The sequence below is a fragment of the Seriola lalandi genome, unplaced genomic scaffold (assembly GCF_002814215.2).
Source record: "Seriola lalandi dorsalis isolate HSWRI2012SDOR001 ecotype SW California unplaced genomic scaffold, Sedor1 jcf7180002054657, whole genome shotgun sequence".
NCBI lineage: Eukaryota > Metazoa > Chordata > Actinopteri > Carangiformes > Carangidae > Seriola > Seriola lalandi.
The window spans coordinates 1,549,979-1,561,614 of NW_019525210.1; the positions used below are offsets into that span (position 1 = coordinate 1,549,979).

The following is an 11,636-nucleotide window of genomic DNA, read 5'->3' on the forward strand; positions in this document are numbered from 1 at the left end:
GGGGGGGCAGGAGCTGCTGCTTGAAAAATATGAGTTTTTCAGCCTCTGAGGGAGGACTGGTGACCGCCTCCCTGACTGGAATGTGAAACTCGACTTCATGCCTCAGCAAGTCCTTCATGAGTTTCCCCAACCAGTTCCTGCGTCCAGAGGAAAATGTGTTGAAATATACCTTTAAGGAATTTTCAGTATGGTTGCTTAGATACGTTTAAATATAGTCCGGATGACTCTTCTGTATGATGTGTAGGAAAAACAGAGGTGATGGACAAATATGAAGAATGAATACCTGAGAATATGATGCAATAACAAACAATAATGCTGCAAGAAGCTGCTGTATCTCTCTGAATCTCTTAATCTCTGCGGGTCCTTCACATGAAAGCAGGGAAAAAAAATCTTGAGGGACTTTTCAAATCTGAGGCTGCAGATTTAAAAACGTGTGTCCTGCTGCCTTCAGGTGCTGCAGGGATTTATTGAACCAAAGGGGGAAGTTTTCATACAGTACGAAAGCACCTGTGGACGGCAGATACTGGTTTCACCGACGTCCTTGCTGTGATCACATGAAGCTTTTTTTTTATCTTTGATTCTTCACTGCGTCGACTGCTCGGAAAGTTTTTCATTGTTTATTCATGTTTTTCAGCCGCATTCAGTGACTGCGGTGTTGTTCAGGACTAGAATCAGACCTGGTCCTGAGACCACAGAAATGACCAGATTTACAGGCCAGGATTAATCCCAAAGTGTCAGACCTCCCAGAGTGGATCCAGCACCTTCTTTGTCACTATCAAGATACCATAACCATATTTCCCAACAGAGTTACTCTTAAATCGCTGGTTTGCCTGCTTTAGATGCATTTTAAATCTGATGACGACTGTTGCTCAGCTGTAGTTTCAGGACCATGGACAGCGCTGTTTGTTGTGTTGGTGCTGCTCTGTGAGCGTCGAGCAGAGGAGAGAGACAGAACACGTCACTCAGACCGGGCTGAGGCTACAGGAGTTATGGTCCAATTTAACCCAGATACACCCGTCCCACAATCGGGAGGAGAAATCTGGTCCTGGACTTGGTCGGGACTGATGTTGGGCCCATATTATCCGGTCATGTGATCACTTCACAGATCTCATCTTAAACTTCCTGAGACTGATCACAGACTCACCGGTGCTGCCCCAATCAACATCAAACATGTATTTAGGATTTCAAATCAGGCTGATTAAGACTATGATTACCAAGAGTTTCCTCAACAGCGTACGATTTGTTGCCAAGCAACCATAAACAGCCTAGCACTTGAGGCTAACGTTAGCTAGCATGCTTCAGTTGACAGATATTAAAACTGAGACTGAAGAATAAACATTCTGTGTGACCATTCCTCTCCAACTATTCGCTCATCCAGACTCATTTATGCTTCTGCTTTTGTTTTTTTTTGTTTTTTTTTTCTTCACTGCAAAGTTTTCCTGAAGTTTTTGCACCACAGTTCCCATGAGATCACATGGCACGATAATCTCAATAACATCCTGTAGTGTGTGATGTAGTATTATTTTCATATGTTGTAGTGTGAGCATGTTTGAGATTAGACATAAGAACATCTCCTTCTGAGCGTGATGAAACCTGATATCAACTTCTGCGGTCTGAGCCGGGCTTAGTTTGTTTTCTTGGCTTTCTTTGTGATTCTGAATGATTGTCGTGAACGCTCTGATTATTACATGTAAATAAATGTCGCTTTGGTTGACTAGGAAATGGTTGATTGGTCCAAAGGAACATTGCCCCCATGGGCTGTATTAATAGAGCAGGATATGCTGTGGCAAAGTCAGTCATGCTGTCAGTGTGTCCCGAGGCCAACAAAAATAAAATCCCCTGTGGCCCAGAAAAGCAGTTCCCTGTAGACCTGTGTTACAAAAGCTACATCTGTAAATCTGCAGACAGGACACCTGGAGGTACAAACTATATTATTAGTATTATTATTGTAGTGATAACCCAGTATTAGTAATATTTTAAATAGATTATTGATTTTTTACTATATTGTTATTGTAACTGTTTCCCACATGACACCTCCAAGTCTTTGAAGAGGACTGGAGGTGCCCCCTTTTTCATGGGTGGGTTGAACCTGAGTCTTTCCCACAACAGTAACTCTCAATGGAACGTTCATTTATTTGTTGTTATCATTAAGACATAATGATGTGTGTCCGCTGAGGGCAGACTGATGATGAGATGCAGACGCTGTACATCTGCAGCTCATCAGTATTCACCTCTACCATCTGTCCTCCATGTTTGATCCGGTCCGCTGTCAGAACCTGGGTGTATTGACTCGGCGCTCAGTCAGCTGCTCGGTGCGTGTCCAGCCGAGGCAGCGTCGCCCCACCTTCATTTTCTCCAGTGTTTATTTGAAGATTAAGTCGACAGAGAGCTTTTTTTTTTTTTTTTTTACTCCCTGTAGCGACAGTTTACGCTCTCACGCCGCCAGGCCGACAAGCAGTACAGAGATCAGATCAGAGATCTGGACCAGGACTTCGGCCTCCTGATCCAGTCTGAACCGAGGCATCATAAATTCACTCCGCTACACACCAGGCTGCTGCAATTGCAAGTGCAGCACCAGCAACCGTTATGCACAGTAGATAGACTGGCTAACAGGCCAATGCTGATGATGGTGTACACACACACACACACACACAGCTAAACTGCAGCAGCAAAGATGTTTTGTAGGAAACGTAACTTTGTGACCAGATTGTTTTCTGTTAACGCGATGACGAAACGATGTGAATTTACACGTTTGACAAGTTGCAGTAAAGTAAAATGTTCACAGATGTTTCACAGATGCTCAAACGTTTCCACCAAAATATCTGATGTCCCAGAACAATCTCCACTTGTAGTGACATTTATTGAGCTGTTTTCTGGCTCTGTTCAGACTCTCTCAGCTCTTGTTTCAGGTCATAGACAGATCCTGGATCAGAAAGGTCCATCTTTCACTGAACTGAACCAAAGAGCTGTTAAAAGGTAAATGAACTGCACTTATAAAGAGCTTTTCTTATCTTATCAACCACTCAAAGCGTTTTACAATTCAACATATGGACCACCAACCGTCTGGTTAGTGGACGACCTGCTTTATCTCCTGAGCCACAGTTGTCTAAACCACAGATAGGACTCCCGATGTTAACCTGCAGTCCTCCATCCACGCCACCCGCCTCCTGGCGACTCTTGCCACCGTTAATAAAATAAGCTTCATTAGTTAAAGTTAAAAAAAAAAACGGTTTCCTCTGAACATAATCCAGCAAGTGATTACATTACCTACACAACATATTTGCTGCTGCAGCTCAGAAGCATAATTTCCAGAGACAGCGTTGCCTTCAGTTGTGTATATTACAAAACACAAATTAATGTAATTGCCTTATGGACAACCAGGGGCCTTCCGGGCCCTTCAAACTCTTGGCCCAGTCCCATGACAACTCTCAGCATGATTCATTCACTCATCATTCATTCATTATCCTTTTAGGGATCCGGAGGGGGGGGGGTTGTTCGTATCACAGAGATGAACAACCATTTCGCACTCACATTCACACCTATGAACTGCCAGTTCACCTGCATGTGTTTGGACTGTGGGAGGAAGCCGGAGGAAACCCACGCAGGCAGGAAGAGAACATGCAGACCCCGCCCCCCACCCCTCTCTCAGTAGGAGCAGTACATTAATATCTGAGCGTGTACAAGCTCCTGAATGCATCACACAAACCAACACATTAAATCTCATAACTACTCTGTAACTCCCAAAGCAACTAAATAAACAATAGGGTTGTGTATGGAAGTGTAAAGAGCTTTATGCACATTATAAAACACACACACACACACACACTAACGCAGCATGTATCTAAATAGCTTGCGAGCAGACTTAAAGATGGTAATCTATTTAATTGCTCAAGCTGTTGACTTATGTACACACATTAGTGAAGTGCCATCGTGTTTATCAGTGTTCTTGCCCCCCGGTGCTGAACGGTGTAAATTTATGTCTGCTGCTGCTCCCAATTCATTAGTGCTCAATGTATTATCACTTTGCTATTCACTGCATCTGCAGCACAACAATTTATTACAGCGAAGTACGAGGAGCTCTGACATCATCACTGTGGAGATACCAGCTGTGACAGCTGTGACAGCGCTGTCATTGTTGCTCCCTCAACAATGACAGTGTCATTGTTTGGAAGATTGGAAGTGGAGATTTTTAAGAAGCTAAACATTATGTTACTTGCGGAGGAAAATTAGACTGACAGATTAAAACAGACAAAAAGAGTAATTCATGTTTTACAGTTATTGATGGTTTTGTCCTGGGTGTTTAGTATTTTATTGAAGGGGTTGTCATGTATTAATGCATATTTCTATCAGCATGATGTGTCTTTAATTCAGCTGCTAGATCTTTAAGTTTTGGCCTTTATTGGCGTATCACTGCAGTCGCATTAAAAACCTCATATCTCCAGCTTGTGAACTTTTTCAAAGTAGATGTAATTTGTCATTTTCTTTATATCAGCCTTTAATATACCAGTTTTCATAGTGTGTTAACGGGCCGTCTTCACAGCGCACATTTTGTGCTCAACCTAAGCACATGGAGCAAGAGCATTCAGGGTCCAAATCCACTTTTGCTATTTTAACAGCGGAAAACACTGTCAAAAGGGTTGTGCATAATCCTTTAATTAATCTTGGGCGTAGACCAGTTTGGCTTCTGACCCATTTTTTTCTTATCCATTAGATGGCGGGCTAGAATATTATCAAAGGCTAATTTAAGTAATTGATTGATAAAAATGCTAGTGGAATTTGCTTTGTTATTGTTCATGTGTGACGCTGTGGCACACAGTCACAAATTAACAACTGCAGACAGCGTGTTTCCTCTTTCTTTCATCTCAGTTGACTTCAGGATCCAGAACTGAGAATTTTAAAGCTCAGACAACTACAGGGGAAAGTTCTTCAAAGAGAGTGTTGTGAGTTTTGGTGATTGACAGCTTATCTGATAGGCTGCACAGCCGAGGTGTACTGATGCAGTAAACTCACCTCTGATACGGCATCAGGTCAGAACAAGCTCTGAGGACTGTGGCCGCCTGACCTACATGTGTTATTTATCAGTATGAATAACAAAATGTCACATACAAAAGTAACGTGGATGGAGAATCTTCACCGCCTGCGGAGGAAGAAACATCCAAAACAGAGCAAACAGACGTAGCAGGTGGTTCAGTGTTTGTGAAGAGATTGCCTTCTGCTGTCAAGTTAAAGGAAATCCACCGCTGTCTTTAGACTTTGTAACGTTGTTTAAATTGAAAATATAAAACTGGTGCTCTTCTCTATTTTTCTTATTGTCACCAAATCTCATGTGCAGACTCAAACCAACACTATGTTTGTCAGTGCATCTAGTCCATCCATCCATCCATACATCCATTGTGTTCTGTTTATCTGGGGTGGGTCAGGCTCCTTACCCTTTCTTTAAGGCTGGACCCAGACACCCTGCGGAAACTCATTTCAGTCTCTTGTATCTCATTCTTTCGATGTACCCAGAGCTCATGACCATAAGTGATGGCTGGAACAAATCCATCTTACCCTCACTTGTGAACAAGACTCTGAACGACACGTTAGTCCATCTCTCAGTATTACACTACTACAATAATACATTTGCTGGGAACTATTTTCAGTGGTGGATTAATCCACGTTTTTGTGCTCTAGTGAGTATATATGGTAGAGGTGTGTAATTTTGCTGGGAAGTCCTGAGTCAAGGTGGGAGTGTAAGTCACAAGTTCAGTTCAAGTCCTGAACTGTTAACTTTGAGTCTTATGTGTTTAGGAACAGCAGCAGCGCTAAGCTAACTGTACACCTGTCAGCGACAGATAGCTTAACATTATACAATGCTGATTGTTTATTGTTTTTTATAAGACACCTTTAAGGCTAACAAATCTTGGTTATATCTAGAAACATGAAGGGCTCATTGATTTCATGTTTTCAGCATTTAGCACATTAGCTTAAGCTGTATGGCAAAAAACATGGATGTTAGCCTCAACTTTCCAACACATAACTCCCCTTTAAACATTTTATTATTTTGTTTCTGTGCAGATTAAATAAAAGACATACGATTTGTCAATTTGTCATATTTCAGCGTTTCATTATCTGCTTCCATTGACTGAAGCTAAGCTAACCATATCCTGACTCCAGCTCTATGAGACTCACATTGATCTTCTCAGCTCACTGTGAAGAATGTGAATAAGTGTGTTGAACTATTCCTTAAAGACCATTTGGAAATGACCGGAGGCTGCATGGTTGGAAGGAAAAACAAAAAACACTAAAACATAAAAAAAGTCAACCCTGAGACTGATGGTAGTCGATGAGATGCACCTGCTGTCACCCGCCATCTTCTACTTCAACATGTGATCCAGCTTTCTACACGGGACATCTAAGTGTGATTTAGAGGTACAAAGCAACCTTGCATCAGATAATCGTCTCAGCCCTTTGCCAAACCTCGCATGGTGTTCTTTTAAATGAGCCAGAATGGAAAAAAAAAACGAAACAGAGTTGATTGCCTCCATTACAGCTCCAGTCATCTGCTTTAATTGGGTCCAATCTGGGAGTTCCTCAGCTCTCTTTGCTGCCAAATCCTTTTTTCCAGGGGACGACGGGGGGAGAACGAGGCATCATAAACAGCAGGGAGGGGAGGTGATGAAATGGGTCGATGGGAAGCCACTCACGGGGGAACATCAGCTTACAGTCATTAACACTCGAAAAGCTTGTAACTGCAGTTTACTGGTTTATCTTGTTTTTGTTGTTTTATTCCAATTGCAGGTTTACGTGCTGAGAAAATGTGACAAGCTGAGGAAAGGGAAAAAAAGGGAAACGATCCAATTCCAACACTGTAATTTTCCAAAATACATGGCTGTCAATCTGAAAGACAGGATTGTGTTTTCTAAGCCTGAGACGTTGACAGTTCTCTGCGCACCGCTGTGACTGGCAGATGGTCATTATCACAATTCACCGCTGCCAGCTGCAGATATAAGAACTTCCACTGATGTTAAACTTCATGTTTTTCCACTTGAATTTAAAGTTCAGAACCGGCTCAATCAGCAAATACACATAACAATGTGCAGAATAGGCATCATGGGTAAAATCCTCCACCTACCCCGCCCTACCGTCTGCTGGCTCAGCAGAAATCCATATTCATCAGACCAGGCTTCGACAGTCAAAGTATCTGCAGGGTTTTGTGCACTAAGCTGCTGCCACATGATTGGCTGATTGGATAACTGCATGACTAAGCAGGTGTACAAGTGTTCCTATAAACATATACAGTATATCTAACCTACAGGAATGCCTACTTTCAGTTAATTTAGACAGATATTGGTGTGTTGTGACAATGATGTAACAATTATAAAAAAATTAAATATAACAAGAAAAGTGCTCCTGCTCATTGATTGACATGTGCCCCAACGCCCTAATAAACCCAGAGATTTTACAGAGTAACGTAACACTTCCTGAAAAACCTTCTCACCTTGTTACAGTGATGTAGAAGTGTACTCCAGGGTGTGTCAGTACACTGTGACATCACTGTCATCAGTGATGCTAGCTAGGCTAGCCTGTCCCATTTTGAAGGCTCTTTCAAATACGGCTTCCTTTTCCTGAGTAAAAAAGGCTCCAACAGGTGGATCCTCCATGGTCCAACCTATCCCAAGATTCATTGCGTGCCGGAAATTAAAATAATATGGCAGCAAACGACATCGACAGAGAGCCTGAGGATTACACTTTTAAATTAAGTATTGGGTGTCAGTTCGATTCAACAGCTACTGTTGAAACCAATGTCCTTAAAGCTTCAATTTCAAGCTACAAATGTAGTGTTGTCAGGGTTGCTAGGCACCGGGTGTCATGGTTTGCTATGGCAGACACTTTTTGTTAGTTTTGTTTTGGAGTTTTTGCACTTCCTGTTTTATTTTGTATTGGTTTCCTTGAGTGTCTGTGTGTTGCTTCTTGTCATGGTCCTGTTTCTGTGTAGTGATTGTCTGCCCCGCCCTAATGTGTTTCACCTGTGTTCAATCATCCTTGCCTCCCTTGTCTATATAGTCCTTGTGCTCCCCTTTGTCTGTGTCGGTTCGTCCCTTTTCAGTTCCGGGTTTGTTCACGTCTGTTCATGTCACGTTCATGCCATGTTCATGTTTGGATTTTGGATTTTTGTTTAATAAACCTGCCTGCACCGTCTCCCATGTGTTAGCTGCATTTGGGTCCTACTTACCTCGCAAAAACCCTGACACCGGGATGCAATGCCTTGTGATGCAATGGTAAGGGCAGGAATAGCTGGTGCTGCAAAGCAATAATCCCCTATAAGCCAGACCGTCTCATTTCAGTTAGGCCTTCACGGTCTACAACAGCTACGAAAGGCCACACCTACGTAGATCGTGTCCTCCAAAAGATGCAGCACACAAACTGAAACTGTTTATCACAGAGGAGGGGAGCTCCGGTCATTGTGTATATTATCATAACACCCAATCCTGCAGAATCATTCAAAATCAATAATGTTTTGCAGTCAAAGCCAGAAGAAACAGTCAAGATACAGTAGCTATGATGCGGATCTGCTGAGTGAATGATGTGATAAAACTGCTGCTTTTCCATGTTGATTTTGGTAATTAAAAAAGTGACATATACTGATGCATCAACACACAAAGAGCCTTGATGTCATGGTTCAGTACACCACCAGGTGTGTTTTCATGTACGTCACTCAGTGCATTGTACATTGATTCTAACATGTAAACAACAGAATGGTACACACATTAACTCGTTTCACTCAACTTTAATAACTGTGTGTGTGTGTGTGTGTGTGTGTGTGTGTGTGTGTGTGTGTGTGTGTGTGTGTGTGTGTGTGTGTCTCTGTCTCTCTCAGGGTCGTAAACCAGGTTACTTCTCCTTCCTGGATCCCTTCTCTCCGGCTGTCTGGCTCTTCATGTTGTTGGCTTACCTCGCCGTCAGCTGCGTCCTCTTCCTTGCCGCCAGGTAACTACCTCAGTGTGTGTGTGTGTGTGTGTGTGTGTGTGCTGACTGAAGTGTATAAGTACCAGAACCTCTGAATTTTTGATTTTAATATTGGGTCATGGCTATAGTAAAAGTAGTAGTGTTTATCTTTGTCTTTGTTACAAGACAAAATAACACAAACGCCTTGTCACACTTGTCTTTCAGTCTCAGTAAGTGAAGCTCTCTCTGCCACTCTCCGCTCTCTCTGCCTGTAATTTTGTCACTCAAAGTAACATCAAAATAACTCAGTCAAACTGTTTAAAACTGTAAACACAGTCATTATGTCGTTTCCTTTTGTGTAGAACGTCTGAATGAATTTCTTCCTGTTTACTGCTCTTACACTTTCACACTGTGTGAGGCAGGTGTGAATAGATGTACTCACAATGAGTGAAAACACTTTCTAAAAGCATTGCAGGTTGAAGATGAAAATGCAGTTGTGTTGGTCACATGTTTTTCAATGTTATTTGGAGTATAAAAGAATAGAATTTTAATCAGAATGATTATGGAGTCAGTGATGTTGGATGGAGGAGCTCACTGTGAACTTGTATGCAGGTTATGAGAAGATGTTTTATTTAATGTCACAGTGGAACAGGCCAAACCCTCCGTGTCAAAACGGAAAGAATAAAGAACGTAATGTGTCGGGAGGTGGTCCGAGTCTGGTCTCTGTTCTCTATGACAGGACTCCGCTGACTTTCCTAATATGTTTGTTTCTCACTCTCTCTCTCTGTCTCTTTCTCTCTTTCTTTCTCTCTCTCTCGCTCCCCCCTCTCCAAAGGCTCAGCCCCTATGAATGGTACAACCCTCACCCGTGTCTGCGGGAGCGGCGGGACATCCTGGAGAACCAGTACACGTTGGGGAACAGCCTGTGGTTCCCAGTGGGTGGCTTTATGCAGCAGGGCTCAGAGATCATGCCCCGGGCTCTGTCCACACGCTGCGTCAGCGGAGTCTGGTTCGTACTTGAAGTTTATCTTGTCTGCTTTAACTTAGGGTGACCAGATGTCCCCGTTTTCCGGGGACAGTTCCCGTTTTTGATGGCCTGTCCCCGTTTTTGATGGCCTGTCCCTGGAAATGTCCCCATTTTTATCTATGAATTAAAGATGGGCACCTAGGACATCGAGCTTTGTGCTTGTTTTGGCCAAAAGAGGGGTCTTACTGCTGGCTATAGCAACTTTGATCTTTGGACCCTTACGACTGAAAGGAATATAATATAAAATATTGAGGAATCGTCACAGAGGTGGACTTTATAACTGCTTCAAAGGTAGAGAGTCATCATTTTATCAGTTGTCCTTCACCATAGTTTATTATATGTTAATGATACACTGACTGCCAAACTGGAAATTTCCCTGCTTTTCATTTCAGATATCTGGCCTTACTTTAACTGCTGGACCTTCTTATGTCCCTCTAACCACACAGCCATACTTTAACTGAACACATTCAGTGTGACACTGATGGAGGACTGAGGCTGATGACTCCCCTCCTCCGCCAGTGCAGACAGAGTAATCTTACGTGGTCGTACCTCTGTTTCTCCAGGCTCATATACCTGCTTCTGACTCCTGCAGAGCGTCGGTCGTTGCTTGAGCTCAGCAATTAATCAGCGAGATGCAATTAAGCAGACTAAGTGTGGGTGTAGTGAAGCAAGGTCAGCAGCAGAGTATGAATGAGCCACATCTACAAAGTTTGGAAGAAAAACTAACAGAGCCTGTCTGTTACAGGTGTCACAGAGAGACTGTCCTCCTGAAATAAATCAGGTCGTCTGCGCAGCAGGTTATTATGGCCTGTAGTTACTTAGTAGTAGTTTATGTTGTTTTATCTTATCCACAACAAAGTTAACCACGTTGTTATTATTGTAACCATGACAACAAGGATCATCTAACATTGAGGAAGTGCTTATTTTAAACCGAATCTTTTCCTAAAACTAACCAAGCCATGACCGTTATTATAGTAACCATGGCGACAAAGGTAGATACCCCGCTGTTGGTTTAGGAAAAGATCTTTGAGGTCATTTGGGTTAAAATAACTACTTCCTCAACAATCAAAAGACAGTCTTTGTTGTCGTGGTTACAATAATGACAACGGTGTTAACTTTGTCGAACAGTCATGAATAATAGAAACAACATAAACTGCTACTTTCACATTGGAATCGAACACCGCTCTCCTGTGTCGTGTTGCTCTGTTTTGTTGACCCATCCATCCACCACAGTCTCCTCCTGACGTGGACGTTTTCTCTCTTTATACTACGTCACCGTAATTCTTCCTTTGCTCCTGTCATAATTACTTTGACCACTAGATGTCGCCTAACAACAAAACGTAACTATGGGTCATAATAACCTGCAGCACAGACGACCTATGGGCTCGTTTTTTGCAGGACTGTCTCTTGAGAACAGTAGAGCGTTGGCCTCTCACAGCAGGTGAATCTCTGTATCATGCCTGCCTCAGAAAGAGCCGCTACAAACCAAAACGTTTGATGAATAATGAAAATCACGAGTTCTCAAGGGAGAATTATGTGTGAGCCAGGAAAGGTACGGCCCTGATCTGACCTCGTCTTCAATATGTATATATTTTTAAATCCTCCAGTTACACAGATTCTTGAAGTGAATGATGCTCACATCACAGCCACTTTCCTCATTGTTAAAATCAAGTGTTTCCTC

General features: G+C 42.6%; 1 protein-coding gene across 1 annotated transcript in view; it reads left to right on the plus strand.

Annotated features, from left to right (window-relative positions):
• LOC111665665 (glutamate receptor ionotropic, kainate 5-like) overlaps nucleotides 1-11,636 on the plus strand; it is an 80,756-nt gene that overhangs the window by 49,657 nt on the left and 19,463 nt on the right. The window contains exons 13-14 of the mRNA XM_087177820.1: nucleotides 8,861-8,970; nucleotides 9,764-9,937. Coding sequence (XP_087033946.1) covers nucleotides 8,861-8,970; nucleotides 9,764-9,937 — 284 coding nt within the window. The remainder of the gene's footprint in view (nucleotides 1-8,860; nucleotides 8,971-9,763; nucleotides 9,938-11,636) is intronic.